The sequence below is a fragment of the Strix aluco genome, chromosome 5 (genome assembly GCF_031877795.1).
Source record: "Strix aluco isolate bStrAlu1 chromosome 5, bStrAlu1.hap1, whole genome shotgun sequence".
Classification (NCBI taxonomy): Eukaryota; Metazoa; Chordata; class Aves; order Strigiformes; family Strigidae; genus Strix; species Strix aluco.
Window position 1 is genome coordinate 11,542,108 of NC_133935.1, and position 18,712 is coordinate 11,560,819.

General features: G+C 38.1%; 2 protein-coding genes across 3 annotated transcripts in view; one reads left to right on the forward strand and one right to left on the reverse strand.

Annotated features, from left to right (window-relative positions):
* On the forward strand, positions 1–12,167 carry SYCP3 (synaptonemal complex protein 3). Of its 2 annotated transcripts, XM_074825953.1 has the most exons (10): positions 1–423; positions 760–821; positions 2,087–2,231; positions 3,408–3,483; positions 4,437–4,471; positions 6,823–6,940; positions 7,974–8,073; positions 8,876–8,974; positions 11,680–11,784; positions 11,929–12,167. In XM_074825953.1, the coding sequence occupies exons 3-10, from the start codon at positions 2,102–2,104 to the stop codon at positions 11,980–11,982; spliced, it is 717 nt and encodes a 238-aa protein (XP_074682054.1). In that variant the 5' UTR covers positions 1–423; positions 760–821; positions 2,087–2,101; the 3' UTR covers positions 11,983–12,167. The 2 variants fall into 2 exon arrangements, with proteins under 2 accessions (XP_074682054.1, XP_074682053.1); XM_074825952.1 differs by having other exon boundaries at positions 760–2,231.
* The window catches only part of CHPT1 (choline phosphotransferase 1), a 23,304-nt gene continuing 16,437 nt past the window's right edge, over positions 11,846–18,712 (reverse strand). The window contains exons 6-9 of the mRNA XM_074825951.1: positions 18,205–18,363; positions 15,952–16,077; positions 15,373–15,483; positions 11,846–12,008 (exon numbers count right to left, since the gene is read on the reverse strand). Coding sequence (XP_074682052.1) covers positions 11,964–12,008; positions 15,373–15,483; positions 15,952–16,077; positions 18,205–18,363 — 441 coding nt within the window. The 3' untranslated portion in view covers positions 11,846–11,963. The remainder of the gene's footprint in view (positions 12,009–15,372; positions 15,484–15,951; positions 16,078–18,204; positions 18,364–18,712) is intronic.

Below are 18,712 nucleotides of genomic sequence, written 5' to 3' on the forward strand. Positions count from 1 at the left end.
CTCCCTGCCGCTGGTGGGTCCCCTCCGTGTGGGGCGGCGGCGGCCGGGGTGGGCGCTGCGTGGGGGTGAGGTGGTGAGAGTGAAGATGAGGCCATCGCAGGGCAGAGGGAGAGGGATGAAGGGTGTTTGGGTGGAGAGTAAGGAACAGGGATAGGACACCACGGTGCCCGTCTGACACCTCAGTGGCTTCCCTCCAAAACCTATGGTGGTGGTGGTGTGGTGCAGGCCCAAGTCTCCCTTGCTGCTCTGAGCGAAAAACAGGTGGGCCCCCGTGATGAAAAGCCCCATTGTAGTAAAGTCACACAAATACTGGTTTATTTCACATCTTTTTGGGCAGGGTGAAAAAAGGAGGTGAGCTTCTCTGAAAAATCATTATTAAATACACAACGGTGGTTTGAAGATAACTCGGATCTGCTAAAGCAGGTAGCTACACAGGATGGGTGAAAGCTGTATGGGGCTGTGAGGTGGCAAGATTGTTTTACAGTGTATGGAGGAACTGGGAAGTTGTGGTTGGTATACTGATTTTCAGTACAAAGAAAATTGCCTGTATGTGAGATAAAATACATGCTTGCAGTTTAAAGTTGAAGCGTGTTGTTTGGCAGCACAGCCAATGCCATACCAGTACATGATGTTTTCAACAGCTGCAGTAGTTGAAAGCAGAATGAGTCTTGAAAATTTTCTCTCATTTGAGGATAATTTTAATGCAAGAGCTTTTAATTTTCAATTAATAATTTAAAGACGTTTGGTTTTGTTTTTCAGGAAACGTAATGTCTAAAAATCTTCAGGCTATATAGAGAAGCATCAACTACAGAAAAAGCTGGGTATTAAAAAGCAGTATTCCTTACTTTGTAGGTTACTGTGATCATGTTGTATATATCTATGTAGTAATTGGTTAAAAAACCATATTTTCATAGCTATGGACAACTCAAAAAACAGAAATGGGAAAGTCAGGTGTGTTGGGGGGACTTCACAGTCCTGGAAATTCAAAAGCTCTTTACTGGAGTTCTGATTTTCAGTGTGTGAATTTAATTTTCAGATCTATCTTTGCCCTGGCTTGTGGAAAACCTGTTGATATTTTTAGCTGTGTTGAACTGTGTCTAGAATGAGAAGTTTATCCACTTCTGAGTCATGTCTTGCTCAGTTTGGAAACAGGGTACTTGCAGATGATGATTTTTTCTGTATTCTTTCCATCTTTCAAGTAATCCTGTTATTTTTGGAAGGATTTTTAAAAGTATATGTCATGTGACACTTAACTTGAAATGCTTCGTACCTCTTGCTATCAAAGATAATGAAAAATATTTCAGCAAGGTTTCAGTAGCTTGCTATTTCCTGTTGTAGTTGTATATTGTTTCTATTGATGATAAAGTGCTAAGGAGAAAATGATTTTATCATTCATATGTTTAATGATTACAACTATGCTTTTTTCCTTCTAAATAGATATTTTACTCCTTGAATATTTATAAAAATCCATATATAAACATTAGTGTTACTAAAATAATATTGTTTTTTTAAGAGGGCAGTGTATTTGTAAAATGTTTACAAATACAGAACTGCATTAGTTACATTACAGAAGACAGAGGCATAATAGCTATAAATAAATTCAGAAAGTTAAAGTTGCCCAGGATTTTTAAAAATGGCATATGTGTGTGTGTATTTGTGTCTCTAGTGTGGGATGGATCATAGAATCAGATTGTTCTTTATGGTTTATCATTTCTGTGTTTTGTAAAATAGAATATTGGCATAGCTTTTTGGAAATGCAGTACTGGATATGTCAAAATACATAATAAACATTATGGAAGCCGAACAGGCAGGCACCTTAAAAAAGTGCATCATTTTCTTCCTTCTTTTTCAGCAGAATCAAGTATGTTCCTACTAGCCCTGGTATTTTTTTTTCACCCTGTTCTTAAAAACACCACTGATAGGTAATCCTGTGGATTACCTCAAAACTAAAACAGTTTGACTGCTTGAATGTCCTTACAGGTAGAGAGTGTTACAGAGGTGTCCATAACAGGTCAATGTAAGCATAAAACCATATTTCTTCTCAAAGTGAGGAAAGTTATGTAACAAATACAGCATACTGTTTCAGTAAGAAGCTCTCATTATGGCACCATCGGGAAGAAAGCATGGAGGAAAAGCTGGTAAAACAGCACAGGAAAATCAAGCCATACCTGCCTATGACTTTCAGGAGGAAAGAAAAGATCTGAGTGGATCAGAGGAAGATATTAGAGAAGGTGCTTTTATGATTTTTATTTTTTTGAAATGTGTTTATAATATTTCTGACTATGAATGGAAATGAAAACACTTCCATGTTAGCGAGTGTCTGAGTAAGCTTGGTTCATAATGTTTGTGACAGCTAACCTCTTATTGTATAATTTTGATCAGTAAGAGAAGAATACAATGGAATAGCTCTGTATAGTGCACTATTATGTCTCAAAATTATAGGTGGAGTCTTTAATAGAGTAGGATTTTATTACATAATTTGTTTTACCTTATTTTAATGCCATATCCTTCTATCACCTGGCTGCATATAAAGTTGTGAGATCAGGATAGAACACAAGAGCTCTGCTTGCTTGTATGGAGTGCTGAGTTGGGTATGGTAGTTGAAGTCTGAATGCTGGCAGGGTTAACAGTACTTCAGGAAGAATCTGAACAGAGGGAAAAAAAAAAAAAAAAAAGGAAGAAGCAGAGAAAGCTGAGGAAAAAAGAAAATAACTCAACCGAGGGATTCTTGTTTAATTTTGAGGGAGTGTCATAAAAAAGTGGACTTTGCTTAAAAATGCAGTTCTCATTCATAACATGATAGTTTTTTGTAAAGTTTGATGTAACTCCATTTCTGGATTTTTGTCTTTCAGCAGTTACATCTGGGTTTATTCTACTAATTTCTTCCCTTCTTCATTTGTTCAGACTAAATTTCACACACACACACACACCCCCAAATAGAAATCTGACAGGCAAGGATTTTTATTTTCTGGAAAGAATATAATTGTCTATTTGTGATTTTGCTTTTTTAAAGATCAGAGTACACAATTTCAGTACTTATTTTACATTAAAATGAAAATTAATAGATTGGTCTTTTTCAATTTTTAGATTATTTTTACTTTTCTGATGATATATTGTGAGTTGGGAGTAACTATGTAGTAGTGGACAGAGAAGCTAAAACTGGTTGAGACCAGTCTAGGGGAACTCAAGGCAGTGCCAGCTCAAACCTGGCTTTGCAGAATAATTCACCACCATCTGTCAATTCCAGATTCAAAGTTTTTGCTTCATGTGTTATGGATGGGAACTGAGACCCATGAGACATGTTCAGAGAAGTGGCATTACAGAAAAGTAATTACACTTTTAATAACTCAAATTACCCCCGCAAAATATAAGATACTTTTGTAAAACTTTTTGAAATTTGTATTAAGGTGAAACATCAGTAATGGAGAAGCATGGAAAGAAAAGACCTTTGGTGACTACTCATGTGGTTCCAGATGATGTGGGGTAAGGTTAGGGGTTTGGGGGGGGGGGGGGGGTATTTTTGTTTTTTTTTTTTTTTTCAAAATAATCAAGTCTTAAATAGATACTGATTTCAGTTAACTCACTGCTTGTTTGGCTTGGGGTTTTTTTCTAGTGTTTGAAAAATCAGGTGACACATAATACAGTAGTAGTAGGTAAAAAAGAATGTAAAGTTTTAAAATGAGTAATTCTGCAGTTTCTTTGTAGATACTTTTGAACATGCATTAAAAAATTATATATTTGTGTGAGTTCTTAAAATTCTTGTTTCTTTCAAAAGATGATTTAAGTTTTGTCCTAAACTGTTGATAATTTCATTAATTCTTTTTCCTCTGATCTGTGTTGCTTGAAGATACTAACAGTACTTTAAATGATCCAACTATTGCGTGAAGTATGTGTATGTTGAAATAGTTTTTAGCAAGATTACAACTGTTGAGTTGAAGATACATTTTCTTTGGCCACCATGTCCCTTTTTGGACTTGTCAGCTATTGTATCACTGCCTTAAAGGTGTTGTAAAAACAACCTTGATATTATTTGTCTTGGATTTTTCTTACTGTGCCAGTCATGTGAACTGTGATGGACTTGTTTTCATTTGATGTTCCAAATACCTTTTGTGTTTTCTTGTTTTCTTTTTGTATAGGGAATGATCAATTTTATTTACTGTCGTACCTCAGTCAAGACCCTTTAAATGCCTAATACTGCCTTTTTACTGGGGACTAAGTTAATAGATTCTAGTAATTTTTTTTTACAAAAACCAAATTAGTCTAAAAAAGAGACCTCTCGCAGGAGGAGTGCATTTTTTATCTTGTAGAACAGCAGCAGCTCTGTCACTGCTTACAAGTAACAGGCACGTGAATAAAATTAGTTTTAAGCATATACAAAAGGTCTTATTCTGAAGTCAGAAAATGGGCAAATAAAAATTTTAAACGCTATTTTGTAGGGGTGAAGTACAGAATATGCTGGAAAGATTTGGAGGTAAGTACATTTACATTCTAATAAATTAAAACCCAATGTTTAAGTTGCAGAATTGGCAGTAATTCCTTACCTTAAAATAACTTTCAAGATTTACATAAAATGACCGGTCTTTGTAGCATTTTTCAGCATTTCTGAAAAAAAAACAGTTTTCAGAAAAAAGGTTGTATCTAAGTAGAGCAAAAGGGAAAGAAGAGAAGGGAATAACTGCATATAAAGTGAGATGTAAGTATTGGTGTAGGTAATTACAAAGGAAAAAGGGAAGGATGCATGAGTGCTTTTGATTATCAGCTTCAATTTTAAGATTAAGAGATAGTAAGAGGATTGCATTGTATAGAAAAGGGACAATATGAGTTAGCTGTTGTTCTTACTCAGGTTTTTATTACAGTGATGTAGAAGTGACTGGGGAGACTTGAGTGAGACATTAGGGGCATGTAAATGTTAATATAAGTTACGTAGAACAAGTATTTCTAATTCTAGACAAAGAAGTTTGGAAGTAGACTGTAGTTGCGATACAGAATGAGCTACAGGGTAGTCTGTACTCCACACTTTCAGAAATACAGAGAACAGGGAATCAGTAGAAAAGAGAATTTCAGCAGTCAGGAAGAAGAGTACAACTTTCTAGAAGAGCTAAAAAATGAAGGAAGTAATGGCAGTCATCTAGTGATGAGGGGTTTATGCACATCACCTAGCTGGATTTAGTTTTGCTATAATCAGATCCTCAAATGGCTCTATTTATAGTTAAATTTCCAGCTGAATTCTAGATAGCTGACAGGTTAGAGAAAAAACACATTTCACTTGTAAAGAATGTATAATACGCATCACAGTGTAACAAAGCATTGAAAAGCCGTGAAAGGAAGGGAAACCATCTTAATGCCAGGATTACATACTCAATAGCTGATTAATACTTGCATTGTATGTATAAGAAAATGCTGTACACAGTCATTACTTGCATGTAAATCTTAAGGTGAAAAGAGGAGGTCAAGGAATTCCTTAATCCATGAGTTAAGAATTTTTGCTGTTAAGGTACATATTAGAATGCTACTGTAGATCTAGCACTCTAGATAGGAGGAGGATTTTAATGTTAAAAAGCTAGGATTGCTTGTTATTGAAGGCTCAAAAATAGGATGGAAGAAAGGAAAATGAATGGATCAGAGAGAGGATGCTGTCTGCTCAAAAATAATAGGTTTGGCATTAGCCAGGGGCAGATGCCTCAGGAAATTAGAGAGGTTTGACAGATGTTTCCTGAAATCTACAGTGAGAAGGAAAAGAAATTGCTGTATTAACCTGAAGCTGTGACTTCTTAAATCTCCAAATGTAAATTAAAGTGAAACAAATGTACTAACTTCTATTAACTTGAATACTTTTTAAAAAGTACCGTCTCTCTGAAGTATGAAAAAGTTTGTCATTCATTCATTCATTATGTTCACAGTGATAGTAATCACATACTACCTTTCATTTATTTCTAAAATCTAAGTAATTTAAGTATTACTCTGAAATGTGTTTTTTCTATAAAAAACCTAGAAAGTGTCAGCATAACTAATTTCCTTGAAGGTCTGGAAACTGAGCTGGCACTGCAGTCATGCAGCTAAATTAATGAGCATTTTGACGGTGTGACTAAAACATCATTAGATACTAGAGAAAAGACCAAGATGTCTGTACTCAGTCAGGTTTGTGAAAGGTATCTCTAGCTTTGAATGTAGAATTTACAGACTATGAGATGTCCAAATACAGTGTTTGAAGATACACAGTGTGACCTGACTGGGTAGCGCTTCTAGTGTTTCAAGCATGTATGTCTGCTTATTGTATGGGCGATACGTTAGAAGTGCGTGCTGGACCATAATGATCAGTAGGGGAACACACATGATGACAGTGTATAAGGGACTGATTTAAATGTATGTGATGGAAGCACTGCAGCAGCCCCAAGTTCAAACCGCTGGGCAGTTTCAGTTCATTGTGTGTGTCTGCTCAGAGCCAGCCTGACACCGTACCCGCCTCTGTCCTTCCCAGAATGAAAAAAGCTAAAGCTGAGTCACCTCAGCGTAGGTCCTACTTGGTCTGGCCCCTGAGAGAGGTAGGACTCGAAGCAGATGTGAGAGTAGCTGGTGGGGCTGGGCAACAAGCAGCTGCAACTTCAGAGGCCAGGTGTCGGTTAAGGTGTACGGGGGCTTAGGGAAGCAGCACTCACCCCAGTGCCAACAGCAGGCTGAGGGACACACAGCAGCCAGGAACCCAGCTTCTTTCCAGCAGAACACTTTTCGTTTGCTTCTCCAAAGGGTAACTCATCAGCATTTTTAATAAAAGGCACAATGTATCTCGGTATGCTTAATTTCTAAATATTCTTTGATTTTTAGCTGACATTAACAAGGCTCTCTTAGCTAAGAGGAAAAGATTAGAAATGTATACAAAAGCCTCGCTCAAAACCAGTAACCAGAAGATTGAACATGTTTGGAAAACACAGCAGGAACAAAGGTAACATTTACCCTTGTTTTTCAGACCTGTAAAATCAAATTCCCTCTTGTGTCAGCATGGATAGTTGGTCCATCTTCTTGCAGATAAATAGCAAGTAGTGTATCTACTAGTTACATACCTGCTCAGGTCCTCTGTGTCTGCTGCCTCCAGTTGTGTCTGCTCGGTTAAACTGACAGCAGTGGTTAACATAGTGCTTTCTCTGTTGAATGGAGAAACTCAAGATTTGGAATTTTGAGAGCAAGCTACCTTAAAGAGCTGGGTGTACTTTTGTTTTATCTTTATGGAAAATGACCTTTGATGTTATTTTTGTCTTTTAAACCAATATTTTTATTTTTTCCATTTCAGTTGGAATTTTCTCTTTCTACCTGAAAACTGACAAATGTTCAGTAAAACTTTTATGCCATTCTGGTTAAGAAAATAATTTTTATTTTCGCATTGTAAATAATTTTCACCCTACATAACACTCCTCTTGCCTCTTAAGGCATATTTAATTACTACATCTGATACTACAGGTAGAGCAAACTGAAAAATGAGACAGCTAAAAACTGAAAATCAGTAATATTTGTAACTGTCTTGGTGGTTTTATATATACGTATGTCAAACTTGCATTGACAAAACTTACGTTTACATAGGGAAACTAGAGCATAGTGAACTAATGAATGAGTTAATCAATTTTTCATTATAAACCCCTTATGTTAAAGCCAAAATCTGTCGCTGGGTTAGAAAAACATAGTAAATCTCAGAAAACCTGACACTGTCAGGAAGAAAATTTGTAATTTTTTTTTAACCTGAGTTTTGTATACGAGTGCTGCCTTCTTATGTGTATATAATCACATTCACTCAGAAAGTGTTGTGTGTCTATGTATGTGTGTTCTGTTTTTCAAAACACAGTATTCAGTTATGGCCAGATGTCAAACTAGCCTGTTTATCTATGCCAGCTCTTTTTATTCTGCTCCGTGTGTGTGTTGAATCTTAGCTTTCCTTGTAATTCTTCTTAGCATTTGTCATACTTACGTCTAGTGTGTGTTTATAGGCAGAAGCTCAATCATGAGTTCTCCCAGCAGTTCCTGACTTTATTTCAGCAATGGGATGTAGATGTGCAGAAAGCAGAAGAGCAGGAAGAAAAACTAACGGTGGGTTTCCAGCATGGCCTGAGCTTCACGGTATTTTCATGAAGAGGAAATATTGTTTAGACACTCAAGAAATGTAAAAACACTTTATGTAGGTTAAACAAATGTAGGATTGTTTGCCTTTTGTTTAAAAAAAAATCAGGTTTGGTGGCTCTCCAAATGTTTAAGTTTTGGGATACATTTTAAAGTGAAGAGGGCTGCATTTATAAACTTTATTGCAATTTTATAAACGGTAATAAGCGATGCTCTAGGCCAGCATATGGCTTGCAAAAAGCCAAGACCATTTACAGAGAAGAAAGATGTGTGCTGTTCTGTGCATCCAGAGTCTCTGGGTTCAGGGAACAAAGGAGTAAAGGAAAGTAGTTGTCTTTTAGCATGCATTGCTTAAAAATATGCCTGCATATAATGTGTATGAGAATTTGATCACTGAAAGGGGGGGTAGGAGCTATACAATGGAATGTAATCACATGATGTGGCTACTCCCAACACATTTGCGAGTTTTGCTTTTCCCTAGGCAGCACACTTCCCTGGGATACCCTCGAGAACTGCATTGGATAGCAATCCTCACAGGATCTCACAGGGCTAATTCAGGTTGGAAGGGACCTCAGGAGGTGACTCAGGGTTTAATCCAGTCTTCAGTCTTGCTTTCATTAATAAGAACAAGGATAACTCTCCAGGCAGGGATCTACATTACATGACCCAGATTCCAGTGAAGGCAGCATTTCTGATTTAATAAATGACAATGGTGTTGCTGTCCAAGTGCTTTTGGTTAACTCATGCAATTATTTTTTTTCTTTTGCCTCAGAATATATTTCGTCAGCAACAAAAAGTTTTTCAACAGGCAAGAATAGTTCAGAGTCAGAGACTGAAAACCATTAAGCAACTCTATGATCAATTCTTAAAGGTACAGTAAGTTTTCTTCTTAGAAGGCAGTTGATCCTTATCACATCACTTAAAAAAGCTGTATTAATTCAACCTTTATGAAATGCAGAGATTTAAGGTTCATTTAAGTTAAGTAACAGCCTTGCATGAATATTCGTGTTAGTATCTTTCCCTTGTTAAGAACATGGCTTGTTCTCTCTATATATGCATATGGATTAAATCTGTTTAATAAATTATTTAGTTAAATGTGTTCTCACAGGGATCTGATTGGCTCGTCCATTTCAAATACTTAACCACAACCCTCAGAGCATACTTTATAATCAGAACACAGTTTTGTACCAGTTTAAAGGTTATATAGGTCAGTTAAATCATCAGGATTTTGTCTTAATTATTCCCTTAGCTTTTTGATATGTATTTAAAAAAGTGAAACTTGACAATCTATTAAAAATACATCTTAGGCTGCAATTTACTGCTTTTATTACTGCTGGCAGGTGCATCCCCCATTATGAGAATTAGATACCAGTTTTCTTCTGTCATTAACCTTTCTAGCTGTTGCTGCTTCATGTAAGGAAAGTGACCTTTAAAGAAAATCAATTGTAATTCCCTTAAAATTGCCCAGTTAGAATTCCCTTCATCTCTTCCTAAGCAACATTCATTAGAAAGGGTTTTCCTTTCTGTAACCTGGCATTCAAGGTAAGCATTCACTAAAACATCAGCGGGAAGAATCTGATGGAAATACTGATTTATGGTGAAAACAGGCCCGGCTGGATGGTTACGCAATCAGTCCTGTTTAACTTTCCTGTTGCTTTATGCATAATTTTTGTATTTGCTGGGAGTCCCTACAAACACCTTTTTTTTGACAGTGCTTACACAGATAATGTATTTTAAACACACGATTCGTACTGATCAACTGGGGTGTGTTTCGATTTGTTGGGTTTTTTTAACAAAGTAGTTAACATACTGGACAGTGGACAAAAAATGATTGTGAGTAGAACTACTCACAAATTTGACTTTTGGTAATAAAATTAAAAAGAAAAAAGGTCTTCCCTGTCATTTTACACTAAGAACAAAACACTTTATTCCCAGAATTTCCTTCCCCCGCTATTTTTCTGAGTAAGGTATTAGAAATCTAAACTGTGAGAAAAATGAAAGTACCCTAGATGATTGGTTTTGTAATGAATGCAGAGGCACAGTACCACAGAGTTGCTGAAGGACTAAGGTTGGAAGGTACCTCTGGAGGTCATCTGGTCCATCCCACAGCAGGTACAGCAGGGCTGCCTAGAGTCAGTTACCCAGGACTTATGTCCAGATAGCTTCTGATTATCTCCAAGGATGGAGACTCCACAGCCTCCCTGGGCAACCTGTGCCAGTGCTCAATCACCCTCACAGTAAAAAAAGTGTTTCCTGATGTTCAGAAGGAACCTCCTGTGTTTCAGTTTGTGCCCACTGCCTCTGGTCCTGTCACGGGACACCACTGAGAGGAGCCTGGCTCCATGTTCTTGGTGCCCGCCCTTCAGGTATTTACACACACTGATGGGATCCCACTTGCGAATACTCTTCCTTAGGCTGAACAGTCTCAGCTCTCTCAGCCTTTCCTTGTAAGAGAAATGCTCCTGTCCCTTCATCATCTTCGTGGCCCCTTGCTGGGCTCTATCCAGTATGTCCATGTCTCTCTGGTACTGAGGAGCCCAGAACTGGACCCAGCACTCCAGGTGTGGCTGCACCAGTGCTGGGTAGAATGGAAAGATCACCTCCCGCGACCTGCTGGAAACACTTTGGTCTAATGCAGCCCAGGAGACCAGCAGCCTTCTTTGTGGCAAGGGCACGTTCTGGCTCATGTTAAACGTGGTGCCCACCAGAACCCCCAGGTCCTTTTCTGCCAAGCTGCTTCCCAGCTGGATGACTCCCAGTATATACTGGTACATAAGGTGGATTAAAGTCTGTCAGTTTCTGACAAACCTTAATTTCTCTTCAAGTCACTCCCTAACTGGTCCTTTTTTGAAATTTCAGTTAGTTATGATATGTTTGGGTTTTTTTCAAGTCTGGTAGTTTTGAAAAACAAATCTGAAATAGAGCAACTCTTAGGTTAAGATGGTCAGAATTTACAGAAGATATTACAGAAGCATTAATAAATAATACCTGCTTCAAAATGTCAAAGATGAAAAACTGAAGAGAAGGGTGAGTATTATTTTGATTTTTCTCCTCACGGAAGATCAATAGGTAGAAATCAAGCCTCAGATAAGCTTAACTAAATACAAGTCAAGGAAAATGCAACTATGGGCATACACAGGCATAGCTGTATGTACAAAAGGGAAGATAACCAGCGAGCTTTAGTTGGCTTATGCGGGGAGAAGTATGCAGAGAGAGGGAAATTTAATGGGTTTAAATCAAACTCCTATCATTCCTGACAGATGTCTGTTTAATCTTTTCTTGTAGAACTCTTACTGAAATGCAGGATAACTAGTGGAGGCCTCACAGATGCTGAGTGGAGGGGACTGTTTCCTTCACAGGTTCTATATTGTTTCACGGGGTCCATATTGTTTGAACAGGAATGTAGACTGGAGTACAAAGTCCTGTATAGTTTGTCTGTCAAGTTCATGACAAAACTCATCAAGTATCAGTGACCACTGCTGCTATAAAAATTAAACTGTAGTCTGAATAATTGTTTGTTTTAAATGAACTCTTTGGCATTGAACAGTTCTGAAATAAGATTATCCTTAACTTCAGAGCATGGAGGAGCTGGAGAAGAGCAATGAAAATCTTCTAGCTGGTGCACAAAGTGAACTTCGCAAAGAAATGGCTATGTTGCAGAAGAAGATTATGATGGACACTGTAAGTATCAGATCTGCGAAGTAGTCTAGTTAAATACAAAAATTGAACATTCTATAGAAAAGTCATTTGACATTCATTTAATTAGCTGAAAGGAATCATATTGATATGGCATTTGTTCAGTATTATCTCCTTTTCTTGTAACAGCAACAGCAGGAGATGGCAACTGTTCGCAAGTCTCTTCAGTCCATGTTATTCTGATGGCTCAATGGAGAAACAACTTCTACCTAAGTAACATGATACAAGTATAGGCATTAGCCATAGAGAAGTACGTTAAGATTTAAATGTTTCAAAGTTCCTATTAAACGCTTTCAAGAATTGTTCTAATCTTGTGTCTCATAATGTTGTAAGGACATATATTAATAAATTTATTACTTTGGGGGGGAGCAGTATGGACCCCAAAACATTTACTGTGTCCAATTTAACTACTTAATACTCACTTTCAGTAGGATTGGACTGTTTAAATTGTTTCACGTTTTATAATGCCAAATTGTTAACAGCGGGCAGAATTAATAAAAAATGCGTTACCCAGATTTTTACATAACTTTAGGCCTTCAGGTGCATTGTGCGAATAGAAGCATTTTACACAAGCTGCAGACTTCAAGATTTTCATAGTTTCAACATTTAGTCTGGCAGCGTATCAGCAGTTATGAAAGTTCAGAGAGTATGACATAGCTCATGTAAGATTGTTTAATGATGTGTATTATGGTAAATTAAATTTACTCTTTTGTTAGGCTAGGCATTGTAGTATCTTTGTATTAGTAAGAGATTTATGAACTGCTGTAATTTGCCCAAAAAGCAGGTTTCTTTAGTTGAATGATGAGCTGAGTATCCCAGCTTTATATGACATCTGCTCAAGTAAGCATAATTAAACATTATGCATTCTGGGGTATATAGACCTTGTAGAACCACTGCTAGAAGTAATCTAGCTCATTTATTTAGTACAAGTTATTACAAGTCTTTTGAGATGGAATATTAACTCTTTGCAATTCTAAATGACTAGCAATTTCGGGAGGCCTAAGTTTTAAGGATAAAGCATTTATCTTTCATGTATCTCATTATAGTAAATCAGCATGAATGAAACAATCGGCTTAGCCTGCATGCAGTTTGTTTTTACAGAAAACCATTATGCCGGAATATCTACTTTTACAAATTAGGTAGCTCCTAACATATTTAATGCTTAGATTTAATACAGTAGTAGATAAAACAAAACCCATCCACACACCCACACACACAAATGTGATGTTTTCATAATAGTGCGTTTCAAAACCAGTCCACACAGATTCTTCTCCTCAGCTCACTAGCATTTTTAGTTCAGAATCAAGTCATTTGGTGATGGTTCTCCAGTTCTGGGAGGCAGATTACTGATGGCTAACTTACAGAACTTCAGCTGTTAGGCTGCAACTGAAGTTGAACAAAACAACCGGTATGGAGCTTTTTGTTGGGCATCTGCTAGGACTTGGGCAAGGAGCAAACACAGAAGTTACACTGCTAGAATGAGGCAGTACGGGCCTCTGGCAGTTAATGGGTAACTGCATTAATTTGTAACTGTGCTGCTGAGCCTCAGCCCTCTCAGGATATTTAGACAATGCTATGAAATACCGTTAACAGTTTTTGCTTTCTGTCTTCAATACTAAGTTATTTGTTAGTATTGCCTCCTGTTTCTGGTTTTATTTGTTAGTTTTGCCTCATGTTTCTGTTTTTCTGACCAATTTCTGCATTAGTTTCCAATCATCCACATACCTCAATCATATCCTTAAAACTATGTAGACCTTCTACACATTTTTGAGCATTCTGGGGAACGAAACTTTCTCACTCTAAAAAAGTGCCTGTGTCTTCATCAGGTGGTTAATTTGTTTACAGTATTAAGACAAACTGAAATTGTCTTTACCATCTTCTCTTCTATTTGCCCATGGCCTGGATTCTGGCTAAGTTCTTGAGTAGATGCTGTGTCTTTCCCAGCCCCAAACAGGAGTAGTAGGATTCACTTGGAATTGATATTAGTCCCTTAGAGTGCTCAGTGCTTCGGCAGTAACTGTTACAGTTATCCCTCAAGTGTATCAGTGTATCCTTAGGCAGGAGTGTGGTAGATGGTATTTTATTTCCTCCAAATTTAGCAGACAATACACCACTTTCAAAATTACTTAAACACCTCATGAAGTCTTTTTGAGTTAATGTGCAGCTAGGAAGCTGCAGTGGTTATTTTTAAAACAAACCATAGCATTCTTTATTGTACAGTTCAGGAAGGACTTTATGAACTCACAGCTCAGCTACATACCAGCATCTGAAAATGGTAATGGACACTTACATTCAACAGCTTTTTACAAAAATCATATTCAAATAGTACCTCTTTAAAGGAGCTTAAGCTTACAGGGTTTGTGTTCAAGTTCTGATTTGCTCATACAGATAATAAGCTACTTTCATTCTGCTTTTCTCTAATGACAGCGACAGCCCTTTTGCTAGGCATATTATGTTAGCCAGGGGGTCTTTTCTTAAAAAAGAGGAAGGCTGATAGTGGGCCCGACTTTCTGTTTTGGAGAGTTTTACTATATGTTAGGGTTTAGTTCTGTGCAGTTTTGTTTGGATAAAGTACAGTGATAGCTACAAGACAAATCAGATTATAAGGTAGATGAACACAGCGATAGCAAATATACTTCAGAGGGCATTACATATGGGTGGGTTCCATTGTCACAGTCAAACAGTCACAGTCATTTAAGTTTATCAATGAACTTTGTCATTCACTTGTGCAGTTTCACAGATACAAGTTAGGGTAGGTAAAGTTGGCGTCCTCAAAGTACACAACTACCTATAGTGTAGATTATGGAGTACAATGAGGCAAACCTTATTATGACCACAAAACCAGAAACTGGCCTTGAAAGAAAACACAAGCTACAATTGTATTTAGTAACAGTAGGTTATGTACTTAAATACTAGAGATGCATGAATCCTAAAGGCACTCATAGCAGTATTTTGAAATAGAAGAAAATCTTCCTGAGCTATACCTCCTTCATCCTACTGATCCAGTAGCTTGTTCTTTAGAAACACCAGAACAGAGATTAATGAGTAGTTTTGCCTCATGGATGCCTCATTTTACCAGTCTTAATAATGCAGTGCTGTACTCTGACTACTACTTCATAGCAGTTCCAAGAAGACTTTAGAAACTAATGCTAGAAGATTAGTCACTTGGTCTAGGGAAAAAGTGAAATCCCTCTTCCAGTTCTGGTTGGTAGCACCTTGGTTTGCAGTCTACATTCACCAGACCAGAAGTACAGAGTTAAGGTTACCTAACAGGAAATGGCAAAAGGTTCAGATGTAGTATTCATGGTATGAAACAACAGCTGCAATGTCTAGGACACTGTGGCAAACACATCCTGGGTCAAAAGGACTGATCACAACAGAAGCTGCAGGACTTGGTATTTAGTTATTCTAACATCTGGTAATCTCTGGGATAGAGAAGTGTTCTCATAAAACTATTTTCTTGAAAAGCTTAATCTGTCTTCCCCAAAAGAGAGAGGCTGCTTCATTCAACATTCCCCTAACTGCTTCTTCTCTTGTCCTTGACCTATTTAATCAGTCATTATGGTTTTGAACCTGTTCAGGAGCTTGATGAGATGAAATTCTGAAGACATGTATATGAAGATGAGCAGCAATCTGTAGGCATACACCAGTGGCATATCTCAGCATATCAAACAAGGATATGAACTTCAAAAGAACAAAACAGAACAGGTTAAAAAAAAATTAAAAAATGTCCCTACTAAAATTCAGCTATACTTTAATCACAATCTATCCAATGATAAGTTTAACAAGCATTTTAACATATAGAGTGGTCTAGTTTAGGGAAAAAAAACCCCACCCAAAACCCAAAAAACCAAACAGCACTAAACACTTACAAAGTCTGATAAACAAAGGCTGTTAGTCTGCAGTTCGCAGAATAACTTTAAACAAACCACCTGGAGTAAAGCATAAGCAGAGAGCTCTGTAAATTACTTTCCAAGGAAAGAAAGCCAGTCAGCTCTCAGAATACGTGTTTACATGGTACCCCAGCACTCCCTCTGCGGGGATAGCTGAAAACTCAGCAAGTCAGAAATGGCAGAGCAGAATGACAGGGACACTTCTCAATTCATTCCTTTAAGTATGCTCCAAATAAAAAGTATAAAACAAAACGCTTACCAATGCTATCCATAGAACAATATATTCATCAACAAAACTGTTGAAGTACTGGTCCAAAAACAGAAGTCCTGGCCCGATAAATGCAGTGTCCTGAAGACAGATTTCACTTTTTGTCATGTGAGCCACCTAAGTTTAAAAAAAAAAGACACACATCAATGTGACTACCAGAAAACCTGCACCTTCGTTAGGGAAGGGCGAGCCATCCTTACCCAGCAACAGCCTGCTGGCCCAGTTCTTAGGAAGTGATCCGCAGGCAGGCCAAGGGCTTCACAAATGCTTCAGGGCCTGCTGCTCCCTGACAATTTCTTTCCCAAGGACCAACCTCTTTCTAGATTATTCAGTCAGCACACAGCACTTAAATCAGTGATAACAGCTATTTTGAATTATCAGTTGGTATTTTTTGACTTTATTAGGTAAGAAATATGTACATGTCCTTCAGTGTTCTTCTGTAATATGTTACATCTACGCCAGTGCACTTTGGCTATTTGCATGGGTTCCCCACTCTATGTTTGCAGTGCTGTATTTGAAGGGAAAGACTATGCAAGTGTATTTCACTTGACATGTTGTTTACCAGTCTAACTTGAAAATACTGGCTTTACTTAGCCAAAAACTAACTAGAAACTAGGCTTTTGCTTAGGTGACAAGACTTGTTTTCACTGTTTAGTAGAGACAGTGATGTACACACAGAGACACTTTACAGAATGACCAAGAGAAGAAAGATTACAGGGGTGTGGGGGGGAAGGAATCTCTTCCTCCCACACACCTTGATCCACCTTTAATCGAGAGGTGGAAGAGGAAATTTTTTGTAGGAAGTTGGAGACCTAATAAAGGACATATGAAAAGTCCATACCAGGAAGCTCAAAAATGGCAGAAGGAAAGTAGTCTAGGTGGCAAGGTTGCCGTAAGAAATCACCCTGTCCTTCCTTGTTTCCATGCAATGTGGACACTTGGAAAATGTGATTAAAGTAGTGAGAGGTTCCTGTGAACAAAGTGGTCTCTTAGCATAATATAAATCATGTTCAACTCTACACTGAACAGCAAAATCCACAGACAAGCCTGCGAGTGTCCCAGTCTAAAAACAAGACAAAGCACAAAGGCTTACAGCCAGAGGAGAGCTGACGAAGGCTCCCACCCTAAGCCAGCTAAGGGTGCATCTCTGCTGCTGAAGGGATCTGCTGCAGGGAGCAATTCCTGGCTCACGTCTGGCGTGATGTGCAACAGCTACACAGGGTTAGTGCCCACGGAGTGGCTCTGGCACACCCATACAAACCGCACAGCCCCTGGCTCCTTGGCTGCCCTGGGCCTCCGTTTGGTCACACCTTAAGCTTTCACTGCCGTTTTCTCACTCTGGAGCGCCTGAAGGACAAGGCCTCCTGAAATAGTACCAAAACACTGAGAGCTAAACCCACAAAATCCTTTCCCTGCTACCCTTACAGATTTGCTTTGTGAGCAGACTATCCTCAAAGCTACACCCAAAGCATCGAGGGAAACACGCTTTGCTCAGAAGTGTCTGTGAGTGAGCTGACACACACAGAGCGATGCCTGCTGGTTACAAGGACCCAGGGGTCCTCTGAACGAGCGAGGGAGCCAAGTGTTTGACAGACGAGGTGAACTGCCTCAAGTTCAACCCTGAGGATCAGTCTTCTTATCAGCATTCTCTCTCTTGAACCAAGTTAGTAGCTCACTAGGTTTAGCTCACTCCTGTTTACCAAGAAAAAGTCTGTAGAATACCTGTTTTCTAGTGTTTGAAAAACATCATGCTGGGGGAAAAAAATTAAAATCAGCTGGCTGGATTACTGTTAGTAAATACGTAGTAAGGCAGATTTTTTTATTTTTAATCCATTGATGAGGTTTTTCATTACAAAAGACATAAACATAGAAATGTTTATCTCTTCCGTTTAATGATTAAATTCCTATTTCAGGTAACTAAATCAGAAGTCACAGCACTGTTAGTAAGGCTTGAGAGACCACAGTTATGATATTAAAGACAGACACTATATTTCTAGGAGAAAGTTAAACAAAACTGGAAGTTCTAACCAATATATTCAACAATAAGTATGTATTTGCGTCAGTGTCATATATGATCTCTCTGTAGGAGCCCGAGTCTAGATCAGTGTCTTGGTCATAATGAAACTGGCAACACAGTGGCAGCGCAGAATGGGAAAACTTGCACAGTGCCCACTGATCCAGCAAGTGTTAAGCCAAGAACCAGTTTAGTTTTAGGAGGTTTAGGACTGAAAGAAGATTCCTTACCACCAACTTCTGTGAGATTTTAGCATTCACAAATCCAAATGTCAAGACATACAGGCAAGAATGTTTTTCAAACAGCTGAGTTGTAGACTTTTTATAGATCATAATGGCCAGTGTGATAAGTAGTCCAATGTGCAGGCCTGGGGAAAGAACACTCGTTCCCTGAAATACAAACGGACAGAAAATTTGTCTTAGGCTTCAGTCACACAGTAAGGTCCAGATTCTATATGTATTGCAAATCCCATTAAACAAAACCAGAGTTGTCAAAACTAAGGGTGAGTCCATTAGCATTATGTCAATGGTATTACTATCCTTTGCAGTGACCACTAATCAATTTTGTGAGAAAATTCATTGCCGGTTCCTGCAAGAGAAGAAATCCAGTAACAGGTAGAGAGAAGGTAGATACTGAAGCCTTTGCTTTAGCCATCCAACACTCATATGCTTGTCTGCTTAAATACTTAAACAGATCATCTTAAATACAACAAATTATGGGCATACTTAAAGCAACTTA